This window comes from Polyergus mexicanus, unplaced genomic scaffold (genome assembly GCF_030449975.1).
Source record: "Polyergus mexicanus isolate NDT 795.1 unplaced genomic scaffold, iyPolMexi1.0 SCAF_16, whole genome shotgun sequence".
NCBI lineage: Eukaryota > Metazoa > Arthropoda > Insecta > Hymenoptera > Formicidae > Polyergus > Polyergus mexicanus.
In genome coordinates, this window is record NW_027223336.1 from 2098513 (window position 1) to 2123632 (window position 25120).

The 25120-nt window shown below is 32.5% G+C and overlaps 1 protein-coding gene and 1 long non-coding RNA gene across 8 annotated transcripts; one reads left to right on the plus strand and one right to left on the minus strand.

Annotated features, from left to right (window-relative positions):
• Positions 1 to 136: 136 nt before the first annotated feature.
• On the plus strand, positions 137 to 21657 carry Dia (diaphanous related formin 1). 7 transcript variants are annotated; one of them, XM_070308996.1, is made up of 17 exons: positions 145 to 482; positions 1253 to 1321; positions 11695 to 11877; positions 12142 to 12440; positions 12537 to 12557; positions 12883 to 13192; positions 13393 to 13739; positions 13855 to 14140; positions 14230 to 14574; positions 14693 to 14835; positions 14907 to 15174; positions 15260 to 15499; positions 15577 to 15831; positions 15938 to 16102; positions 16173 to 16416; positions 18860 to 18941; positions 19444 to 21657. In XM_070308996.1, exons 2-17 carry the CDS (start codon positions 1289 to 1291, stop codon positions 19463 to 19465), a joined length of 3243 nt encoding a protein of 1080 aa, XP_070165097.1. In that variant the 5' UTR covers positions 145 to 482; positions 1253 to 1288; the 3' UTR covers positions 19466 to 21657. The 7 variants fall into 7 exon arrangements, with proteins under 7 accessions (XP_070165091.1, XP_070165096.1, XP_070165097.1 ...); XM_070308990.1 differs by lacking the exons at positions 18860 to 18941; positions 19444 to 21657 and having other exon boundaries at positions 137 to 482; positions 16173 to 18249; XM_070308993.1 differs by lacking the exons at positions 145 to 482; positions 18860 to 18941; positions 19444 to 21657 and adding an exon at positions 9724 to 10109 and having other exon boundaries at positions 16173 to 18249.
• LOC138940270 (uncharacterized) lies at positions 20238 to 23257 on the minus strand. Its single transcript, XR_011447971.1, has 3 exons — positions 23143 to 23257; positions 22301 to 22472; positions 20238 to 20492 (listed from the first exon to the last, which is right to left on the minus strand). It is a non-coding gene; the product is annotated as an uncharacterized lncRNA (long non-coding RNA).
• Between the last annotated feature and the right edge of the window lie 1863 nt (positions 23258 to 25120).

Below are 25120 nucleotides of genomic sequence, written 5' to 3' on the forward strand. Positions count from 1 at the left end.
CTGTCTTGAAAGCAATTTAAAATCAGCTGTTATTTGATAACGAACAGAATTCGTCTCTTCCGGTATGTATATAATAAAATTACATACATATTCTATAATAAAAATCATAATTGTATTTTTCGTGCAACGATCTACGTCAATTTTGGATTTCTCTATTGGCGGCAGTGTTTCCTCCCTCTCCGCGCTACCGTTGGCGCTCGCACGTTGCGTCGGTCGCGCAATTCGGAATTGTTGCAACAAATACGGCGTGTATATAGTAACGGACATTTTTCACGTATCTCTTTAGAAAGATCAGTGGAATTCTCATCGGAGGGGTGTCGCGTGAGCATCGACGTGCGTCAATTCGCGAACACGCGCCAACCGCTGCCAATTCTCCGCTGTTTCGTTGAAAATACCGACGACGCTGTGGAATAAATCAGCAAAGTGCCCGACTACGTAAAAGCGCGCAAATCCGAGCGAGAGAAAGGTCTCGACAAATTCAGGTAATGCGAAGTACTAACGTCTTTCTCGAGACGGGGAAAAAAAATCGACTCGTTCGGGAACGATAACGTTCGATGCCGTCGAACGTTAACCTATCTAACGCGCGCGTAACGTTGCTTTGTTTAACAAACGCCTCCTTGTCAGATTCAGTTAAAATTCTATTGTAGCTCGAGGCCGATTTTTTTCTCGCTCGAGAAGCTACTTGTCAATATTGGCAGTCGTTAAGAGAGACAAATATATCGTTATTTTATAAACTTTAAATCTATTTCTAAAAACTAACCTTTCTCAACTGTACATATATTTTATGTACATATACTTCGTGTGATCTTATTCTCTTGAATGCACGTTTAAACAAAAATGACATTAAGCTATTGAATTGTAACGAAGCAATAATTTCTGTTTATAGTTATCGAAGTATATGAATAATATAAAGAATAAGAGAATTAACATTTATTGATGGAATATATATTTAATATTTTTATATTCTATAAAAAAAAAATGTCGTTTTCTTTGATGATTAGCTTATGAACTCACAGTGTATTTGTGCAATGATAACTTTCAAGTACAATATACCTTATATCTTTGATAAAAGGAGTCCAATACAAGCAAACCACCTGTTACATTACGTCTTCAGAATAGAATAAGTTAAGAAATATGAGTTATTTATTAATTAAATGTAGTATTCTTAAAATATTTATATTATATTAGGATTTATTTATTTAGAAAACATATTTTTATTTGTAAATAACTATTTTGTAATTTTTTGTTCTAGAGTGATGCATGGAAGAAGATAACAAATCTGGAAATCATGGCGAACAGAAGGGACAAACCTGCTGGCTTTGTGAGTAAAATTATTAAACATTAATACCAGAATGTTAATTAATTTTTTAATAAAGGATTATTCTGGAAGAAATAAAGATTTTATAAAAGTACAATGCAGTAAACTCTATAATAATAGTGTCATAAATCAGTTTTATAAAAGAAAATTATTATTATCAAAATTATTAAAATAATTTAGGTAATATATAAAGATAAAAGAAATATAATACACTAGAATATAGATAGAAAGTAGAAAGATAATACACTATTCTATTTAAAATATCAAAGTCTCTGAAGTTTATTGTGATTAAAATTAAAAATAATACTTATTCTAAAATTTAACTACATCTTGCTTTAATATACAATACAATTAAATTATTTTGAAATTGTATACACAAAAATACAATATAATAGTGTCTTTAAATAAATTTAGACAAATCTGTATTATCTCTAATTTTAAATATCTATTTAATTTTAATATATCAATCAATTCTAACATCTTTAGTCAATATATTTTAACATATACCTTTTTGCAATTCTTATCAGCAAATTCCGTAACGTCATCAACGCTTTACCATTTACGACAGTCATATTGTCATTAACGCCAAAGCAAGATCGAATGCTACTAATGTGTATTATCGATTCTATCAGTTAATCAACGTTATTTGTGCGGTGATTTCTTGATACAGCGATAACGTTGCGAATACGTAAAATAATAAGTACTCGAATCAATAATATTATAAATTGAACGCGAAAGAAAGAGTGAAAAATGTCTGGATTCCAAAGAATCCAAAGAAGAAAAACTTGGTATCATAAAGCCGAGGTTGGCATCGAAAATGTGAAATAATTTATTTAAATCTCTCGATTTTCGAATACCAATCTTGATAAAATTATTAAATTTTCAAAATCAATCGATTTTAAAGAAGATTCGCGTAATATTAAATTTTAGATACATATCTGTATTTAAAAATAGAAGATGCGTAATATATAATTTTATATCGCAATAATAAATTGTAGTAATCTTGAAATAGATATATTTTTAATATTTATTAATAAGTGAAATTTGTTCTTGGGAAACGTAATGTATGTACGTATATATGAAAATGATGTGCGCGCGAAGCACGGAAAATGATAAAACGTGCAATGTAGGATTTCTACGGTGATATATATGTGAGCATACGCAGAGTTTCCTGTTATGTTATCGTATCTGTCGCTCTTTGTATCATTGCAGTGGAAGCATTTAACATACTACTATCGTTTACATAAAAAGAGTCGCTCTACTTTCCGATTACCACACTTATTTCTACACTTCATCTTTTGCTCTTTTAATTTTTGTTTTAAACGCTAATTTATACACACATCACACAAAAATTTCCTTCACGATGATAGGCATTGTTCGATTTACAACTCGATTATCTTTGTGATATTAAACCTGTTATCGCAATATCTTGTTCAGTGATTCTCAAACGATGTTTCATAAAAAAATATGCAATAGAAGTTTCATGTTATTTTGAAAAATAGTAAAAATAAAAGTACGTGCTCTCTTTCTTTCTCTTTTGTCTCTTAAATTGCGTAAGATTATTTAAAAATAATGTACATAATTAATACTGGCAAATTTCATCTGCCAGATAAAATGGAAGAAAATTGAGAACCATTCTTTTGTGGTTTAATGCAATCTTCAGTAAAGAACGATATGCGTATGCCTTGATGACACACGCACGAATACACTAGACGTACATATGGTATCGACCTTAGGCGCAGCAGAAATTCAAGCTGCATTATAATTTGCATTTTATATATCGAATGTCTACCTAATATAAATTGTCAATGTTATGTCACACAGTTACGCTTAGTAATTTTATCGTTGACGGTCTTTAAATAATTTTTAATAATATGTAGTTTTTACGCGATGTCGATGGTATGTTGAAAGTCTCTGACAGCGAAAACCACATAACTACATCTGTCAGTACAACATTATCAGTAGCATTTAGTGTTCAGTGAATAGTGACAACAGTTGATGCAATAGCCAGATATGTATAAGTAAAATGCGTAAAGAAAATTGCATTTTATCAATTTCATCGCAACAGCCACAATACAATCCTAGATACAAATTCTTTATATAGTTATGCTTTTTGTAAATGGAATCTATCGTATGCGTATATCGTTTTGTAATTTTTTTCGATATTATATTTCGTAATGATACATAAAATATCCTATAGTCACAAAAATGTGACATTAACGAAATATTCCGTAGTGAACTATAGTGTTATTATTTTTTTTCTCCACTATCTTTATAATTATAATTCGTGTATTATTAGAGTCTTTGAGGATTAAGATATATAATATATATCATAGATATGTTAAAATCAAACTGAGATTATCTAATTCTTTATATATACGATTGTGACATCATACATTGCAGAAGTAGGTAAATTTCAAAATCTGACAGATGCATGCAGCGTTAAACATGCGTACAGACGCAAAAGTGCTAACCGACAAGCGGCCTGACGTTCTCGCGCGAAGACAAAGGCGCAGCTTTCAGACATGAAGATCATCTTCTGGGCAAGAGATGCGTAGGTCGAAAAAAAATCGGCTTACGCATTCGATCTTCGTATGTATGTGTGCCTATTGGAATTTCGCGTGACACCGTTTCGATCTCTCTTGCTCTCGTACAAGAGAAGGCCGCTCGGGCTGTTGGCGTCATCGCTCGGCTGTTCGCACAAGTGAGATCATCCGTGTAGCCGCGCGTAATTTTTTTTCCGGTTAATCAGAAATAATTAAAACCACCGGTTAATTCCTGAGAAGCGCGTGAAAAGCGTTGTGCATTGCTCATGTGCAGTACTCGTGAAGAAGTACACACTCATGGAATTGAGGTGATATGAATAAAAATTGATGGGAAAATAATTGAGCTGTATTCTACCGTGCAAATAATATCATGTGATAGTTCACTACATTATACTTTATAATCTTTATTTCTTTTACAATATATCTGTTGAAGAGCTTTCGATCTAACAAATATGATAAACTTATATCTTATTTGCCAGTCTTTAAATTTTTCTCAATTATAGGATATATATGTGTGTGTGTGTGTGTGTGTGTGTGTGTGCGCGCGCGCGCGCGCGCGTGTAATACTATATATGTATAATAAATTAATTTTATATATATATATGTATATGGATTGCGATATTTATGATTTTATTCTCAATTTAAGTAATATTTTGTCTCTTTTTATTTATAGTTATAATCCTAAATAGAACAGCATTAATTAAACTACGATTCAAGTTAAAGAATTATTTTCTGCAAATATTTAAGCCAGACAGTGCTTATTTCTTTCTTTTATTTTAATTATTACGGTTATTTTTATAATAATAATCAAATAAAAAAATTTTTTATGTGTACCATATATATATATATATATATATAATGCATAACTAGATAGCGCAAATAAGATTTCATACTTCTTTTGTCAATAATTTTTTTTTCTTTAATTTTTTTAAATGTTCTATTTAAAAAATAGTTCTAAAATATGTCTAATTTATAATCTTCTTTTAAAGTAGATTGAATTAAAATTAAATCGAAGAAATTTTTAAAATACTGAAATAATTAAATAATTAAAAAATATATTTTTTTAACTTAAATTATTTTATATTTATTTCTTCTCAATGAATTGGTCTGGTAAACAGAATTTTTATTAATCCCACTATTTGCAGTATTATAGCCGTTTAACGACGACGCGATAGAACAGGTGGCCGTTTATGTTCGTATATAGAGCGTTACGTAATGTGACGCCACGCCGAAATGCAGCACGATAGTAGCATTTCAAGATATTGAATGCAGAAATTGCAAAATTCGCATTAGAATTTCTTCATTCTTTCATTTCTCAATATTTTATTGGGATTCTCTCTTGTAAACGTTATTTTTAATATTCAATTTAAAACTAAATTACTTCTGACATATATAAATATTTATTTATTTATCTTTTCCTCACGGTCGTTGCACTATATGGTATATTTGTTTCTTCTCTGCTCTTTACGTAACAAATTATGTAACATTTTCTATGTATCTATCCTTTATATATATGTATCATGATGTAAATAACATAACGAAACCGAAACTCTAAACGAGATTAACATAATCAATTTCGTTTTTGTTAATCTGGACTATTCGCTCGTGCAAATATGTAACATTTTGCAAAAGACAGATAATACTTAATGTCAAAGATTGATCAAGTTTCTTATTGAACACTTACGCCTATCTGTAAAATACACGCCATGCTAAAGACAACATTTGAGGTCTTTTCGTGTTAAATCTCAAGACATCGAATTCGTGTCAAGTTTACATCGAGCATGGTCTCGATTGAGATCAAGAAACCATGTATATCGATCGCGACACAGAGAGACTATATCAACATCGAGAATAACCTCGGGACATCAACCTTTCGAATATTTACCGTATCAAAATACACATTAATCAGTTATATAAATAACGAATAAATTTTTTTTACAATTATCTATGAGAAAAATAAAATTATGACAAAAAACGCTAAATTAAATTTATACTTGTAAAATAAATATATAAAAATCCATTATTATTATAATTTCTAAAAAAAACATACTAAATGATATAATTTTAATTTTAAATTATATTTTGTAATACAATTACAATATTGTGTACAGAAAAAGAGAGAGTAAAATATCCTACAAGAAATAAAACTTTTTTCATATTTCTATAACGAAACGTTTTACGGACGTTATCTCCAAAATATCTTCTTTAATATTAAAATAATATTAAAATATCGCTATTAACGATATATTCAATATTGCTATCAAAATATCGAAATATCTTTAAAATTGTCATTAAGAGTAAATCTCTTGTAAATTTCTGCTTATAATAACCGTTTTGTTCTTCCAAAACCATTTGATCAATGATAAACACAGTGTTTTTTATCGAACTTGCCGAAACCTTGGTCTATTCGGAGCAGTGACGTAGTCGATCGGGCGCATTTCGCGATACGCAAGGATCCACGTGATTCACGACAGCGATTTATCCTTTTGCTCGGGGTCATCTACATAATCGGCATAAAAGGAGACGGAGAGCGCGGGCGTATATAATGAATAACTTGAAATTTAATATAAGAAAAAAGAAAATAGTAATTATTATTGAGTTATAAAGCTATTTTTAGTGCTTTTGAAGTAGAACAGGAGTAATCGAAGTGGAACGGTTAAGATAAAATATCTTTTGTAGCAAGCGACAATATTGTGATAAAATAATCCTTAAATTCGTTTTCTTCGAGTAAAAGCTTTCCTATCAAAACAAAAGAATCGAAAAATCTTTCAAGGATCAGGGATATTTATTGACGGCATGATGTCAGCGGCGCAAGAATAACCTACCGTCTGGAATTATAACGTTAGAAGCAAATAAAGGAGAAAGTCTCTTATAACTTATGCGAGAAAAATAATCTTCCGTCGATAGAAATGTCACATATTCGATGTAAACTTACTATCGCGGGAGCTTCGTTGAAAAAAGAATGAACTATAGAAAACTAGGACATTTGTATGAATAAGTGTGAAACTACACTTATTAAAACGGCGCAAAACAATGAAAATGTAAAGTCGAGTGGCATAATTAAGTATAATAAAAAGGTTTAAATTTAATTCTTTAAAGATTGAAACCTCAACTTAAACATAAATAGAACAATATGATTTCTTAATGAAAAAATTAATATTTATTCTATAATTATATATGTATATGAGAAGAATAGTGAAAGGAAGAGAAAATAACTATATGTATAAATTCATTAAGAAATTAAACAACCCTTGATTTTATAATAGGTTTGAATTGATTACATTTTCAAGAAATTATTTTACATATTACTAAAGCAACATAAATGTGATATATTTGGATAACAAAATTTTATCATATTTTATAAGTGATGTAATTTTAATTGGCTCTCAATGACAAAATTGTTTATTTAAATTTAAATTGTCAGAGACTTTATAATTGATTTTCTCGATGCTGATATCAAGATGTAAGAAGATAGTTCACACACGAGAGGATATTACGATCCTGATTCTAATCCTCTTTGGCTTACGTAATTTACACGCGGCTCATTGTTGGCCGACAATGATCTAAATATGCACGCGCGGAAAAGGAGTCAGCTTTTTAAGTTAGCACACTTCTTATAAATTTCAGGTCCGGTAAGCTTGTTTTTGATAAGCGGTCACCGTAGAGAAGATACGGTTCCGCGATACCAGCGTACCGTAAGAATACGCGCTGGGACGACGCGATCTTTTGGTTTCTTTAATTCCACCACACGATGCCGTTATGTTAATCTTACGTTACGGTCTAACTGTACCGACTTTATATATACGTATATATGCATGCTCATAGTATACAAGCGCACTTTTACATACGAACGAATCGGAGTAACCGATCAGCTATTATGAAATTGCAAAATTTGGCACAATAATAAATTGATTGGATATTTCTTTAATTTTTCTTTTTCTCTTTGATTCTTTTATTCCCCTCAACTACAAGATATCGGTTGGATACAGATAACATACAGCGTCATAGACGCTCTTTTAATCAGCAGTTTTTTTTAACTTGATATTTTTTTTTTTTTTTTTAAAGAAATACAAAAAATTGTTTCCGAGTAATAATTACAATTAAAAATTTAACAATCTATTTCAAATTTAATAATTTTAATTTTAAATACATTTTCTTTTTATTTAGATATTTTTTATATAAATATTTAATACTATTAATTGAATTTTTTTATATTAACTTTAATATTGGAAGAATTTTTATATAAACTTTAATATTGAAATTATGAAATCGAATCAAATTTTTGCGAAGAAAAATTGATTGTAATTTGACGCAAGAATCGTTAGACAAAAAAAAATTATGAAACTTGGGATATTTGTGTTTATATACAGAGAAATACATATATTAAATGTGAAATAAATATATAAAGTGAATTACGAGCATGAAGACAGCTGTAATAGTTCGAAAATCTGTCGTTTGAATTAGCGAACGAACTTTCTATAATAGCGATAATTCCGGATTGCGAATCGATCTGTCATGTCAGATTTAACCGTAAATGTGCTGCTACGATCATTGCTCTTATATTTTTTTAAATGTATTTTTATGCAATGTGCGAAGATTTGCAAAATATCTATCTCAGAAATAATTTTACTTCTAATCGTTTAGGATAACTACGATGAGACTACTATTTACACCCTTATCTCTCTAGGAGAAGATAATAATGAATTAAAATTGACATGAAATTAAAATAATGAGTTTAATAAGGGGGAAATAATAATAAAAAATAAATATTTTATTTTCAATTAAATAAAAAATAAAATTTTATTTTTGATTGCAGATTCTAATTTATGAAAATTACCAAATATACAAAAAAAAATAACTGATATTACTTGTGTATATAAATAATTTTCAGCAAAATAAAAGTACTATCATCAAGGCTTGTTTTGAAAAAAAGTAAAATTGAAGCTTTATGTAACTGCGATGCTAATATGTTAATTAAGCTAATGGAGGAAAGTGAGAAGATTGTCTGGCCACATTCTATACATAGTCTCTCTAATATAAGGAAATATCATGGCTAGTTTATTTTTATTACTTTTTGTGGATTGGGTCAAGCTGTGTGTCTCAGATAATAATGTAATGAATGATTCGGATTCGTAAAGAAAAATGCCAGGGAAGGGATGAGTATCGCGTGCATTCAAACGTCGTGGACCGGCATGCAATCTCCAGTCAGTCTGTCGCTGTTCTTCTCCACGTGCGGTTCTTTTCGGTCGAGTCTTCTTTCGTTAAATCATTCAAATTCCTCTTTGACAGTTTGTGAGTGTAATGATTGTATAATTGGAAATATTACGTTTGAAAATTGTTATCGTAAGAATACTTCGAATAAAGAAATAACAGTGATAATTAGTATTGAACACACAATGTTGCAATATTTAAAAAGTATCGCAAATAACACGAGTCTTCCAGAGGTGGAAAAAAATCGCGTTCTTAAGCAAAAATTTGTTTGAAATATTTTCGTGAATATTAATAATTTCACGTTATTATTAATGATTATTATTGATTAATATACTCCGTTGATACATTATTTATTATTAATCCTGATGATTGTTTTGATAGGATGAATATTTTTTTCAATCTTTCGAAATCTTTCTCTTATAATTTATCGGTCTAACATCAGAGAGTTTCATCTACTACAATCATTATTTTATATTTATTTGGTCTGCGTTAATTTGCTCAGCCAATCAGTTGCGACACACCTGTACATATGTCTCTTTTTCATTTTCCTGGCATTATTAAAACGTACGTGTAACCGGTCTGTTTTAATCCGAGCGATTAAATTATTCGTATTCGCGAGTACATATGCATGGCTATGGTGTTTTACAGTGATTGTCATAGACGTGTGCACGGAAACGTCAACCGGTGTTTCCGCCATAAGGAATAACGTACGTTCGAAGCTACTGGATGCGCGAAAGCCGATAAAAGCCAGCTCTGCTGGCACAATGTGAGCTGAAAAAAATTGTTCCTTTCCACTTCGTGACATTTCAAAGCATCGTCGTCCCCAATAAAAAAAATTACAAAAAAATACGTGAATAAGTGTCGGGTGTGGGTTTGCCTAAAAATAAAAGTGCGTCCGTCACGTCTCTCGAATCAGCTTGGACCTGCGACCTTACGCGCGTGTCTGATGTGAGTCATTCGTCGCCATTCGTCGAAGAATCAATTATCTTTGAAGTGTCATCGCGAACACACGCGTCGCAATGATCACGGATTGGGTAAGCTTTCGTTTTAATACGACATTAATTTGATATTAAAAAATACTGGCAGTTCTTACAGCTACGTAATCAAATTAAAAGTTAAAAATAGCCTAAGTTTTATTGCGATACATTTAAAATAATTTTTGAGTCTTCTGAATTTGTAAATATGTTTGGTAGCCGTTAAAAAATGAAAAAAGAATTTCTTTAATTTAGTGAAAGAAAATTTGAGATATGTATAAATTGCATAGAATAATTTGCTCGGCGTTTTATTTAGATTCGTATATAAATAATAACTATTAGTCGGCTATTAATTTTATTGTATTAGAGGCTGCTATGTCATTCTGTATATTATGACAACTTTCGCGAATCCGTGAGATCGAAAGAAACGTCATGCTAGATATCTATTATAAGTTGCATCACTGATGCAGAGTTAATAATTATCGGATAAAATGTTCTAGAGCTTTCGCAATGCCGTTTTTTAATCAAACATTAAAGTTGATACGAGACAATTCTGTTATCATTTATTGTGGATGTGCAGCATTTATCGTAGCGAAAAGACGCTATGGAGAAAAAATTTTACAGTATGATGGCTTATGCACGTATATAGCCGATCGTTCTTCAACTGTATTACCCAGCAATCGAAGAATGTATAATAGCGGTAGTTAATTTGACACACGTGTCACTTTTCGTCACGTTCGCATGCTTATTATAATTCGTAGCTTCTCCGATCAAGCTTCGATTTCGATGCGAAATATTCTTTAGAGTTTAATAAAATTGCGGCAAGTCGGCTTAATAGCCGGCAGGACACGACGTGGCAAATATTTTCCGGTCGCTTCTTCCTTAACACCTTTACGCATCAAATGCGTTGCGTATCGTGCAAACGCGTGTCCAGTTATTTCGCGGTAAGTGGATGGATTAATTGTTTCCATCTCCGGCGTGCGATTTCGTGTCATCCCGCAATAAATTCAACATACTTCCAAGCATGTTACTAAATTACATGCGAGCGCGAATTGTGTGTCGCTTGAACGATTATGTCATCGTAAAATGCAAACTCGAGTCGCGCACGCGTTACCGCAAAATGAAAACATTTACAAATGAACTGGGCTATCGGAATGTCGTTTATCAAAAACGTTCTTGCGAGCCGATCGAATTGACGTTCGATTCGAGGCTTCAAATCTCTCAGATCCATTTGAAATCTTTGCGATTCATTGCTTATATAGATCCTGATTTCCGAAGAGAATCTTGTATAAATTCCTAGAGTTACTTTATAAGATATTCGTTTTCACAAATCGTTAGATTTACATATACTCAGCTCTATGAATATTCCATCTCTCACAATGCATAAATATTATTCGTTATCAAAATTTTTATCTTATTATGCGTTTATTACTATCTGAAGGAATAAATAAAGAATAAATAAAATCTTGATAATGATATGTACAGCATAATGATAGTAAAGCGAAATTGCTCCATTGGAGATAGCTTTCTCTTTGTTAAATTGAAAACGCGGAGAACTGATTATGGTACTATTAAGTAAGTGAATTTTTAATAAATCAATAATAAACACTTTCTATAAAATGTCGGCATAAAATTACTGTTGCAGTTGGACACATGGTTCGGTCGACCGAAAAAGGCCGGTCGCGGGAGTGGAACACGTGGCTATTCGGGCAGCAACACCATACCCAGGCCACATTCCGGCGACGACATCAACGAGATCGAACAACAGCGTTGCATCATCGAGAGGATGGATGAGGAGACAGTGAACGACAGATTCGAGGAAATGCTGGTGAGTGTGCACATGGGACATATTTTACACATACATATGTACTTTAATAATTAATTTTATAGACATATCTTTTCTTCTGACTCAAATTCTAGACAACACGCATAATTAATTTCTTATTCCTAAATTTTATGCACACTTCCGATAGCATGTAAATAATGTACTCAGTAATTATTTAATAATAAGATATTTCTTAACTGTATCGAAAATATCAAATAATATTTTAAAAGAACAAAAAATAAAAATCGTTGCTATCTTTCTGCTTAGGCCAACATGAATCTAACCGAGGAGAAGAAAGAACCCTTGCGACAACAATCGGAATCGAAGAAGAAAGAAATGTTGGTATTGCACTATAAAGGCAGTATACAGGAGAACCGATCAAAATTCGACAAGCCGGCAGACTATATACAATATTTGGCGCAACCCGATTTAAGTGTCAACAAGATCTATAATTGCATCGAATCCCTTAGAATCGCGCTCACCAACAATCCGCTCAGCTGGGTGCAAGAGTTTGGTACTAAAGGGCTCAAGCAAGTTTTGGCTACTCTTAATGAGTGTTATCGAAAGTGAGTTTTACACACTCTCGAAAAAGATGTTCTGTAGCGTTTAAATCAGTCGTTGAATTAATTCTCTAACGATCGATATTGTTCTCTCTATTCCAGTGCCTTCATATATTATGATAGGTAATTCATGTAAAAGTACTATTTGCTTGAATGTTTTGCGATACTGTTTGTTACGTTAATATTTTTTAATCGCCTATGTTACATCTAATGAGAACGAAATGTTGCCAGTAATAACGAAAAAGTGATTAATTTTCAAAAAACGCAAGATCTCCATAATTATGAAATAGTTTAATTACTTTATTTGCGCCATTCAGCAAAAAATATTTCTAATTTTTATTCAATCATTTTATTTTAGTTTTGCATGATACGCATCCTGCTTATGACAATTATATTACGAAATCTATGTGATCCTTTATTAATAAAAAAATAATTTGTTTTTCCTCAGTGACAACCGTTACGAACGAATACAGTACGAATGTATTCGTTGTTTAAAGGCTATTATGAATAATACCGTTGGTATAAAGGAAATGTTGGCCCATCACGAAGCTCTTACGATCGTAGCCAGATCACTGGAGCCAACGAAACCGTCCGTAATGTCCGAAGCTGTAAAGTTACTCGGCGCGGTGTGCCTCATATCGAGCGATAGTCATAAAAAAGTTTTAGATGCAATTACTATGAACGGCGAATTCAAAGGTCGGGAAAGATTTTTGCCGATCGTACAAGGGTTGATGAATAAAAAGAATGAAAATTTAAGGGTACGTTTTGTTTATTTGTACAATTTATCAAATTAATTTAAAGATTTATGAAATTCGTGTTTAATAATTTAATGATGAATCACTACAATGTCATTATATACGCGCGAAAATTTTTAGCAAGCCATTATGTTTCTCTTTTATTTTTATATTTGTTTAAAAAACGTTTATTTGTTCATTACAAATAGGATATTATGTCGTAGGTGGTATGTCTTCAACTCATAAACTCGATAATATCGTCCGCTGAAGATCTAGATTTTCGCTTACACCTCAGAAATGAAGTAATGCGAGTCGGTTTAGCTGACATTCTAGAAATGTTAGAAAAAGACGAGTCGGAAGATTTGGCGACTCATTTAAAAATTTTTAATGATCATAAAGAGGAGGATTATGAGGAATTTGTACAAAGATTTGACAATGTACGCTTAGAATTAGACGATGTTAACGACTGCTTTGAAGTAGTTAAAAATATGGTAATGGATACTACTGCTGAGCCATATTTTTTATCTATACTTCAACATCTTTTATTTATTCGAGATGATGCTCTTGTTCGGTAAGTAGACAATTGTATATTTACTTTCACTTTCGCGATCTTATCAACGAATCATTATACTCAAATTTATTTATCTTCTTTATAATGACGCTTATTTATTTTGCTTATTTTTTAGAACGGCGTATTATAAACTTATCGAGGAATGTATATCGCAAATCGTATTGCATCGTTCAGGCTGTGATCCGGATTTCAGCGCGACAAAGCGTTTCCAGATTGATGTACAACCGTTAATCGATACCTTAGTCGAGAAATCACGGGCTGAGGAGGAACGCCGGCTGGTAGAAGTAACGCAGAAGCTAGAGGAAGCTATAGCTAGTAGACAAGAAGCCGAAGCGAAGCTTCAGCATGCAGAAAACAAGATCAAGGAACTGGAACAAGGAACAGCAAAGTCTGGCAACTCTGTAAGTATATATATCCATATTGATATATTAAATCTTTTTTTTAGATATTCATAGTCTCTCTTATATCAATTTCAATGTCATGACTATAGAGAACTGCTGTATGTCCGCCTCCACCACCTATGCCCGGCACAGGCGGCTCACTGCCACCGCCACCTCCTCCTCTCCCTGGCAGTGTTGGTCCACCTCCACCACCAATGCCCGGAATGACATGTCCACCTCCGCCACCTATGCCCGGCTCGAAAGGACCTCCACCTCCACCTATGCCTGGAAAGGGAGGACCTCCGCCACCACCAATGCCAGGAATGGGCCCTCCACCGCCACCAATGATGGGAGTATTATCTCCATCGACTCCAATACAGGTTTTGCCTCCTGGGCTAAAACCGAAAAAGAAATGGGAAGTAGACGGACCACTAAAAAGAGCGAACTGGAAAGCGGTACGTGTGATTAACTTACATTATTTGATTAAATTGTTATGATAGAAGATACGACATTGATTTGAATTATTTCTTAAACATATTTTCTCTGTTAAGTAAATCTTTATGCATTTCACAGATTTTGCCTCATAGATTAACAGAAAAATCATTTTGGACAAAAGTACAAGAAGATAGATTAGCTAGTCCAGAAATATTGGATGGTCTTGCGCAAAAATTTGCATCAAAACCAAGTGGGAAAAAAATGGACGATGTAGTTGATAAGTAAATTTCATCTTATCGATTATCATTTTTATTTTAATATAGAAAATCAATAAATCTTACTATGTACGTAGGTCAGCTACAACGAAGAAAGTAAAAGATCTCAAAGTTTTGGACAGTAAAGTGGCTCAAAATATATGTATACTTCTTGGTGGCACTCTGAAGCACATGCCTTACATAGAAGTGAAAAGGTGTTTATTTAGATGCGAGGGACCAGTTATCTCTGACAATATATTACAAGGATTAATTCAATATTTACCACCACCGGATCAATTATCGAAGTTACAGATGTACAAGGATCAGTACAATGATTTGACTGAAGCAGAGCAATTCTGTGTTACAGTAATTCTGCTTGATTTTTTAAATACAAATTACTATATTTGGATTTATTATACTAAATATAAAATTGATAAATATGATGTTATAGATATCCACAATAAAAAGATTACTGCCCAGATTAAGATCATTAAGCTTTATGTTGCGATATGAAGAGCTGGTACAAGATGTGAAACCTGACATAGTAGCGGCTACAGCAGCATGTGAAGAAGTGAAGAATAGCAAAAAGTTTGCACGGATACTCGAATTAATATTGTTACTCGGCAATTATATGAATTCTGGTTCCAAAAATGGTCAAGCATTTGGATTTGAAATTAGCTTCCTTACAAAGGTTTATTTCATAATATATTTCATACAAATTGCTCATCCTTGATGCAAATTGTTTTATAATAATAGTTCTTTTTTCAGTTAACTAGTACTAAAGATATTGATAACAAACAAACTCTTATGCATTATTTGGTGGATACGATAGAGAGAAAATTCCCGGAATGTCTCAACTTTATTGAAGAATTAGCACACGTAGATCGCGCTAGCCGAGTATCTTTGGAAAATGTTCAACGAACATTACGTCAAATGGAAATCAATATTCGTAATCTCGAACAGGATCTTTCGAATGCCAAAGTTCCACAATGTGATGAGGATTTCTTTATAGATGTCATGAAAGTATCCTTTATTGTTTCTTTGTTAATAATAATTATTAATGTCTTAAACTTTAGATACTGAATTGATCAGATATTACAAATATTTCCTTAACGAAACGACTTTGTAGCCATTTGCCAAGAAAGCCAGGGAATCTTACGAAGTCTTGCAGAACATGTTTAAAAATATGGATACCTTATATACGGACATTTCCGAATTCTTCTCCTTCGACAAACAAAAATACACTATAGAGGAATTCTTCGGCGATATCAAGACGTTCAAAGATGATTTCTTGGTAAATACGCGTGAATTCGGACTGCACCATTATTGAATTGGTACTTAACGCGTCTATGTTCTCACCGTAGCAATCACAGAAGGAGATAATTAAACTGAAGGAAGGCGAGGAGAAGCAGAGACGGGCAAGAGAAGCGCGCGAAAAAGCGGAAGTGGAAAAGGCGGCCCGAGCCGCTCGCAAACGTGCATTAGTCGATATGAACGCACATGAAACGCAAGAAGGCGTTATGGATAGTTTGATGGAAGCATTACAGACTGGATCGGCCTTCAGTCGACCGGATCAACGACGCAAACGGCAGACGCGTGTAGCTGGTGGTAAGTTCTATAGGACATACATCTGGAAGCGAATGGTGAAGAGAGACCAAGCAGTTCAACCGTATATGTTTACTAATACTTTATCTACTAAGCTAATGCACGAATATAAAAACGTAACTCCAACTGAGACTGTGCGCCGCAATATGATTTCGAACAGGATTATGACTAAATTATGTACGACGGATGATTCGACGAATTTCTTTACACCGGAAGAAAATCAGGAGCTCTACAAGCGAATGTTGCTAGACGAGGCAAAAAAAACACCTAAGCAGATAAAGCATTCATCTAGAGTCACATTCTTTCAGAAAAAGAGACAATGCAGCCGTTGTAATCTTCCGTATTATACAGCGATGCCAGTATTTGATGAAACACCAAAAAGAGATATTTTGTTAAAAACCGTTACGAATTTTGAGTCTAGATGCATTAATACTGATTGGGAATTAAGCCCGTTAATCAGTGAAAACATTTCTATTAAACGAGCACATATAATTAGTCCGGTTAAACAGAGACGCGTTGTAGTCAATAAGATACGCAAGAGAAATAGCATTGTGCGCCGCGCTATATTAAATCGTAAACGTATACACGCGAGCAATAAAATTGCAAAATGCTGTAGATTGCACAATTCCTTGCAAAGTCCACCTAATATGAGTAGTACTGTACCACCGGTCATGAACTCGTCAATTATCAGTTTGAATTCCGCACAAAGTGCAAAAATGTCAAGATCAATTGACGGTCTTCACACTAAAATACTTAAAGCAGCACGTACTCCGATAAAACTTTTAAGATCGAAAAATTTTGAAAATCTAACGCGACATAAAGACGAAACTCAAAGCATATTAGATATGAAAAATAGATCTTTAAACTCCAGCATATCTACACAGTTTTCAAGTACCGACCAGATAACTAACACACAATCGCCATTATTGATTGAAATGAGTGGAATTACGTTATTATCGGAAAATAGTCCATTGCATTTAATAAAACCAAATCCTATTCATACTGCTAAGAACAATCTGAGTATGTCTGGGAAAACTTTTGGAAAACTCGCAAACACGTACGAGCCATTTGTTCTGAAAGCAAGTAGTCCAAATGCAAAAAATAATCTTAATAAAATGAAAAAACCAAAGGATAGATTATGGAAAAAGAAATGGAAATTTTGGCAGACATCTAATAACATAAACACTATATAATATAATTACACATTATATTAAAACTGGACAAGACTGATATTAAAAATGTAAGAAGACTGATGAAAGAAAAAAATATATTTTTAGCTCCAATATTACGAAGATATACTCCAAAAAACGCTAACATATTCTAGAAATCATTATCTGATTTTTTCATCAATTTTTCAAAATATACAATGCAATAACTTATTTGAAAACCATGTCTATGATATTTGTTGCAATGATATTTTCACATTATAATTAATAATAATTTTAGAATACAATGTAAGAGAATAATTATCTTCCACTAATTATATTAATTTGAGATTGTTTTACGCTTTATTTATGTTTAAAATAACAAAACTCTATATTAGTTTTTAATAGGATGCACAATATAAATGACTCTTGCTTATCTGTGGATATGTAATTACATCTAAACGATATGCCCTACCAGCTATTCAAGACTGACAATTGTGATACATACTGTAATTTGAGAACTTGTAATATATTTAGTATTTTATTTGAATATATCAAATATCTCAGACAAACAAGAATGAATATTATAATATAATGAAAAAAGATATTTTTAGTTTTGAGTTTTATATACATATTTGATATATGCAAATATATTGATGAAAAAAACCAGAAAATATGAAAATGCAATAATAATATTATGAGAAGGTTTCTATTATGTTATTTTAATTATTTCCGTATCTAGACTACAAAGTTCAATAAGATTTAGATGTAATTTTACAAATTTTTCTTATATTATTACTGAGTAATGTATTGCGATATTAAAATAAATTTTCTATTTTTCCTTATATCTTGGTTTGTAAAAAAAGTTCATATTTTTATAATTGTTAATGTAATGTAAATCTTTTTTCTTAATTTCCAATTTTAAATATGACATAAAACAATCAAGTTTTTGACAAATAATGTATTACAGACTATTTTGTATAAAAACATATATATATATGTAATTAAATGCAATAACGAGTTACTTTTGCTTGCCTTCATATTGTTTTCCTCAATATATTCAATGTTTGTATAGTATACCATTTAGCATGCATGGTTCTGTAAGATGCGAGATAAGAACAATATATAGAGAATAATCTTCCATTCCTATTTTGCCATAATTGTATAGAATCTAACTTTTTTATAAAGCGAATAATTTTTTCTCAAAATATTACCCGTTCTAATATGGTACATAAATCCTACTATCTTTGAACAGTATCAAGCCTACTGTAATGAGTTCCAATCCTGTTTTTATTTTGCAGCGGAAAGGAGAGCGCAGCTAAATAGGAGTCGATCACGTACCGGATTAGTCGGATCTGGTTTACTAGGAAGAGAACTTTCGACGTAAGTATTATTAATGTAAAAGTAATGCTTTCTGGGCAAACAAGGCACGCTTGAATCGCATGCTTGGTTTCTTACATGTATATTACATGCGCTTTAGAAATATATCCGGAAAGTAGACAATAATATAATCGTCGCTAATATAATTTCGAGTATCAAGAAACGCGGTAGCGCCAAATACATCTATTATTTATATGAAAGTTATACCCGCACACATTACCAAAAAGTACAGAATCATATAATATAATTTTAATTTTACTAATTTATATATTTTTTTTTATCTCGCAAATAATATGGCACGCGTTTATGATAAATAAATGACAAGTCTCCAATGCGATTTCTAATATAATAATAAAACAAAAAATATGTTTCTGAAAATATTAAGTGCTACAATTGACTCACGCATTTTTCGTCTAACAGCTAGTGTTTGTTGACATTTAAGTTTTTTTAATATCTACGCGTGTAAATATACTCATCTCCGTATCTTCATCCATTGTTGTTGCAGAGAGCTTTTAAGTTCGGCATAACGTACTGGAAAGTATCCCGTTTCCGTCCTAACTCGTTGCTGTGATGATTTTACACCTCGTATATCGTTGGAACGACAAATGGGGAATATCATGTGGCACGATGAATCAATATCATAAAGAGGAAAATGAAGAAGAGCAAAACTCTACGTTTTAGTGATTCTCCGGCGTAAATTAAATTTTTGTATTTGCGAGATTTTGCATTAAGTTCGAATCGCGAGTGTAACAAACATTCGCGAGTGTGTCTTCCTTACATATTTAAACATTCAAATATAGGTATATTGTACAAAAATATAATTAACACATTTATATGACGTAGCGATACTTGCGTCAATACTCGATAAAAAAGTGCGCAAAGATTTATTTCGGAGAAACGGTATGAAATATATTTAGCGCCAGTAAAGCGCACTTGTAAATATGCATACGTAAAAACTAGCGACGAATTGGCAATTTTTTTAAATTGCTTGTCGGCGCGATGTACAGATAGATTTCCTTATCGAAACTTTAGCATTTTTTTTATTAGTATCTTTCGACGAGTCAGGCGATAGATTTGCATTTATTTATGTACGTACTGTAAATATATATATATATATATATTTCTCATCTCGAGAGTTGTCGCGATTCGAAATTATACGACACTATGAGATGTATTTGTATAAAGATTATTTACCTTTGTAATAACTTTTCGTTTACTACAGAAAATAGTAATGTAACAAAAATACGCCTTTTTTGGCGTAATAATATTTTGCATGCAATCAGAAATTGTTGCATGAGGATGAGGGTCGTAATTATCTTATTTCGACATTATGAAATGAAAACAGTTGATGATCTATCTATAATTATTCCTTCTCTGGCCCGATAAAACGACTGCAAAGCATAATTTGACGTTTGCGTCATTCATTGCACACATATAATCCTCAATATATAAAGATATTTTCAATAATAATATATATTTAAAATATTTTGCTGTTTTGTACACTGAAATGACGCATAATTCAGCGACAAATTTTAATAATAGTTTTTACTCGTTCTGAAAAGAACACATTTGCATATTTTACAGTGCAAGTATTTCACTACTGATACACATTTATCTACAAGCAAAAAAACTGAAACTACTTTTAAGATAAATAGCTAATTCAACGCAACGTTTGCATTTTGTGATAATTAATGCTTGGTAACACAGGTTCGCGATATTTGATATTTATCGATACTTTTGATAGCGACGAAATAAACTCAGGAAGGGAGAGAGAGGGAGAGAAATAGAAATCTTGGAAAACGGATATGTGAACATTACGGATCCGATTATGGCAATAGGTAACATGCGACATAATATACAATTATGTTGTCTATTATCACGTTTATATAAATGAAAAAAGATAGCAATATCAAAAAGTTAAAGTCGTGCGAGAAATTAATCGATGTAAATTATAAAATAACAGAAACAGATTGCAATTCGCTCACGTTTTACATGCACGCTGGATTCGCAATGTTGACAAAAAATTGATTATCATCTTCGACAACGGGTGATAGGTATTTAAATAGGCTAATGCGTATCATAACATCACAAGCGAAATGCAAGTAAAAAATAATTCCAAATGCAACGTGGAAAATATCAATCTCGCGCGCTTGAAAAATTTTACTATTTGAATAAGAGAGCGAAATCGTATCGTTTAGTTAGTTAGTAACTGTGTGCCACGCGGTGGGATAACTATGCCAGGCACGTTCGAAATGTCTAGCGAAAGGCGACGTAACGAGCCGGTTCCTCAAGCCGCAAAAATCGCGGAAGTATCTCCACGACGTCGCATTCTCTGCGCAGCGCGATTTTCGAACTCGTTCCGCGTGCACATTCTTTTATACATTATCGGTGAAAACGAAAAGCGTTACGTGGGCCATCTTAAACGCGTACATATATATTCCAACATAGCTTTTATATATATCGAACGATATTCGTGAAAAGAAGATAAAGAGAGAAAGCGCGCACGTCGCCTGTATTTCCCCGAAATAATTATACGTATCTGTAGGAAATACGGCGGAAATTGAAATCACATTGTCTATAAATCGAATCTCGTAATGAATGAACTATTTGTTAATATTATAGTCAAATACTTAATTTTAGAATTTATATTAAGTATCCATTTCTGTATCTATACTGTGAATACGCGGATTTATAAATAATATTATAAATATTATTATTATTATCTATATTGTGTATCTGTTATTTCTCAACATTCTTCAGCATCGTGTCATCGTGATTCACTGATTCAACATCCGATGAAAATAGAAATCGTCAATGACATTATGTCATACATTGTGTTTATAAGTTTACACACGCTCTTCAATTTGAAGCTAAATAATATTTATAATGATAATTAAATGTATTTCCATTTTATTTCCTTCTAAGGATAAAAAATTTATATTTCATTGTGTATATATTATATATATATATATGATATTTATTTTAAAGATGTTTATTTAAACACGTCACGAGAAAGAGAGTGTTATGTCGAATCCAATAATTTACGAATGGCATTATACCTATATTTAATTAAATAAGCATAAAATGCGGCTGATTACGCATATAAAAATGCGTATATCAATGGAAAGCAAATAAAAATAACAAATTCGTAACGAAAGAAACGAAATCTGTTTATTTCATCGTTAGATAATCCTCGATTCTCGCACAGTCAAAATCCATCGCATCGAACGTATTAAAGCCATGAATATCAAGAGAAATCGAGGGAACGTGAGCGAAATTGTCGGTTGCGAGCTGCTATGACACGCAATCACGCGTGCATTACACGTGATATCGATCGATCATATTTAACATGAGAAACATACCTTGATCGTTCACCTGTTTTACGCCGAAGTTCTCCCATCTTATCATTTTTTTTTCTTCATTTCTAAAGACGAGGATGCTATCCAGTTTTTCTTATATACTTGCATAATCCTCCCAACTCCATCATGATTTACATTTAGTGTAAATGTTTTGTAGTTGCAATATTTATTAAACCTGAAATTAAAACATATAAAATAACAACAGCTTTGCATTTATTGTTAGTTTCAAAGTTATTTAAATATATATATATACATATATATGTATATTATGTAACTTGTAAAAATTTGAAATATTTTAATAATTTTCCATACGCTCTCTCTATTCTACTGTAAAAAATTGATCTAAATGATGCTATACATATTGCAATAGTAAAAACAAATGTTATAAACAACGTCATTAATGACCATGATGGTGTAATATTCTCAATATCGTGATATCGTGACCTGGATGCAATAGTCGTAATAATTATAAGATAGCTATTGCTACGTGTAACCGGCGATAATAAATGTCTTATTTATACCAGAAAAGTGGATTTAAATTACGACATATAAAATTACGGCGCAATCTGATATAATCTTCGAATGGCAAGGCGCGAGTTTCAATATTATCTAACTATCTACGACCCTCTTTTCAAGCAATGATCACAAAAATTTGTCTAATGTTCATCTCGCGTCCTTTCTCCGCCGCGAACTTTTTAATAATTGTTTTAATGACGTTGCGTAAACTTGCCTGTCGGCAACAATCGATCGCCTCGTGCTCGATAGCATTAATGCATATTTAACGACGCGCCCCGACTTTCGAAAACGCGCCCGTCCTTTCACCAAATTCGATCGTAGGTACATACTCGGTTTCGAGGAAAATGTACCACGTGTTGTTACCGCGATAACGTCCGGCTTCGAATGTTCATCGAGTACTCGTCGATGCGCCATCGAAGATGATTTCTTCGTCGCATTCCACAGAGCGCGAAAGGCCGCCTCGATCTTTCTAGACGATGACCGTCGTCGCCCCCCCCCCCCGCGATTACGCCACTGCGGGGTGCCCGCGGCATAGTATGTCAGGGTATACCTCTACGGACACATACCTCGTCAAAATTCCGCGAAAGGAGCAACGGTGTAAAAATGTTCTTCGTGTTATTTTCAACGGTAGAATTCGCATTGCAAAGAAAGTGTGGATACTTTATATCCTGAATGTAGGTGCTTAACTAATTTAAATTTTTACGACCATAGACTTATATATATATTGAGACTGCGCACGCGCATTAAAAAATTTAAAGAGTAATGTGTTAAAACAATCAATGATATACACTATATAAGAAGTATAATGTTTGAAACAGAGTTAGGTGTGACAAATATTCTTCTCGAATATAAAATACCTAGGAATCCTTCTGTAAAGAAGTCTTAACATTTTTCAAAAAAATGTGACAATATATATACAAAAGAGCACTGTATTTTAGAGAAGTCTCTTACTATTTACTTAATTTAATATAATATAATATATTATATTATATAAATATAATATATAATATAATATAATATAATATAATATAATATGATATAATTTAAGATAATATAATATATAATATAATATAATATATTAAATAAAATTAAACACGATCGGGACATGTATTTTCAAACTCTATGATATTTGTATATTATAACCATTGATTGAGAAGCTATTGAAAGCTATTTTTGTCGATTAAATCAATTGTTTAAATGAGCTATCATTTATCTTTTAATCTTTTACATGTATCAAATGATTATAGATGTCCAACTCATTGTTTGATAAAATTCTGAGTCACGATACACAAATATTTAGAAGCATATGCGTATAGTTTAAATGTGTCCCGAAATGTTGTTAATTTCATGTTAAATCAGTTCTGGCATCCAGTGTACTATATAATTTCACCAAAATCGCGCCACTAGTTCTTTTTTCGCGCTGTGAAAAGAATCTTCGTTAGCAGTGCAAACAAGAAATTCTTACAACATTTTTAGAGATCTTTTACACATTTAGCTTTCACAGTAAAATCATAGCGTGCGATAAAGCGCCTTTCTGTCGCACATCTGTTTGAAAAGTATAAGGACAAAGTAATTTGAAAGCTGGATTTCTCAGAAGTAGGTACATTGTACATATATATATAGTGGGAAGAGCTTTTATGGCTAGGTATAAATTCCAATGAATTGTTCAAAATAAATACGGTGAGTCACGCTGAGAGTCCTTTATATTTTTATGCTTTCATTTTCATGTCAATATCTGCGCGACAGATTTTAATGCAGCTGTGTCGCTAAAATGCATAATTGCACTATAATTTCTAGTTAATCGGGGCGCGCGCGCTAATCCACGTTGCTCGGCTTTAATCCGAGTCGACAGTCGCGAATCTTTTATTTGTTAATAACGGTTGCTGCGAGAATTCTGACAGTTTAGACGATTTAAATGATCGATGACACGAATTATTAGCAACAACGTATATTATCGGCTACCCGGTAAGGAGGATTTAAGAGCATCTGCGAAAAACTGAAATAGAATATACCGGAAGGGCGGAAAATAGGAAAAGCATTTTCAAAAAGAACCTATACAAACATTCCTGAAAAAAAGGATTAACCGACACGCGATTATCGGAAACTCTCTGACAATAAGATCGACAGTAAATAACGCGACCAATGGCCATTGGTTAGCATGGTGCATTGTACATGGGGACTTGCAATGGGCTCGCATCGATGCGAAGGTTGGTATGTGTACGTGTGTACGTGTGCGGTACTGCAGGGGCGCGCCGCTGCGTCGCCAGCGCTCCGAGAGTGCGCGACAGTTCAACACGAGCGGTCGCG

Coding starts and splice junctions, on each gene's coding strand:
- Dia (XM_070308990.1), top strand. CDS start 1,289: ATGGCGAACAGAAGGGACAAACCTGCTGGCTTT. Junction 15,500..15,576: donor AAATTAGCTTCCTTACAAAG/GTTTATTTCATA, acceptor TTCTTTTTTCAG/TTAACTAGTACTAAAGATAT. Junction 15,832..15,937: donor TCTTTATAGATGTCATGAAA/GTATCCTTTATT, acceptor ACGACTTTGTAG/CCATTTGCCAAGAAAGCCAG.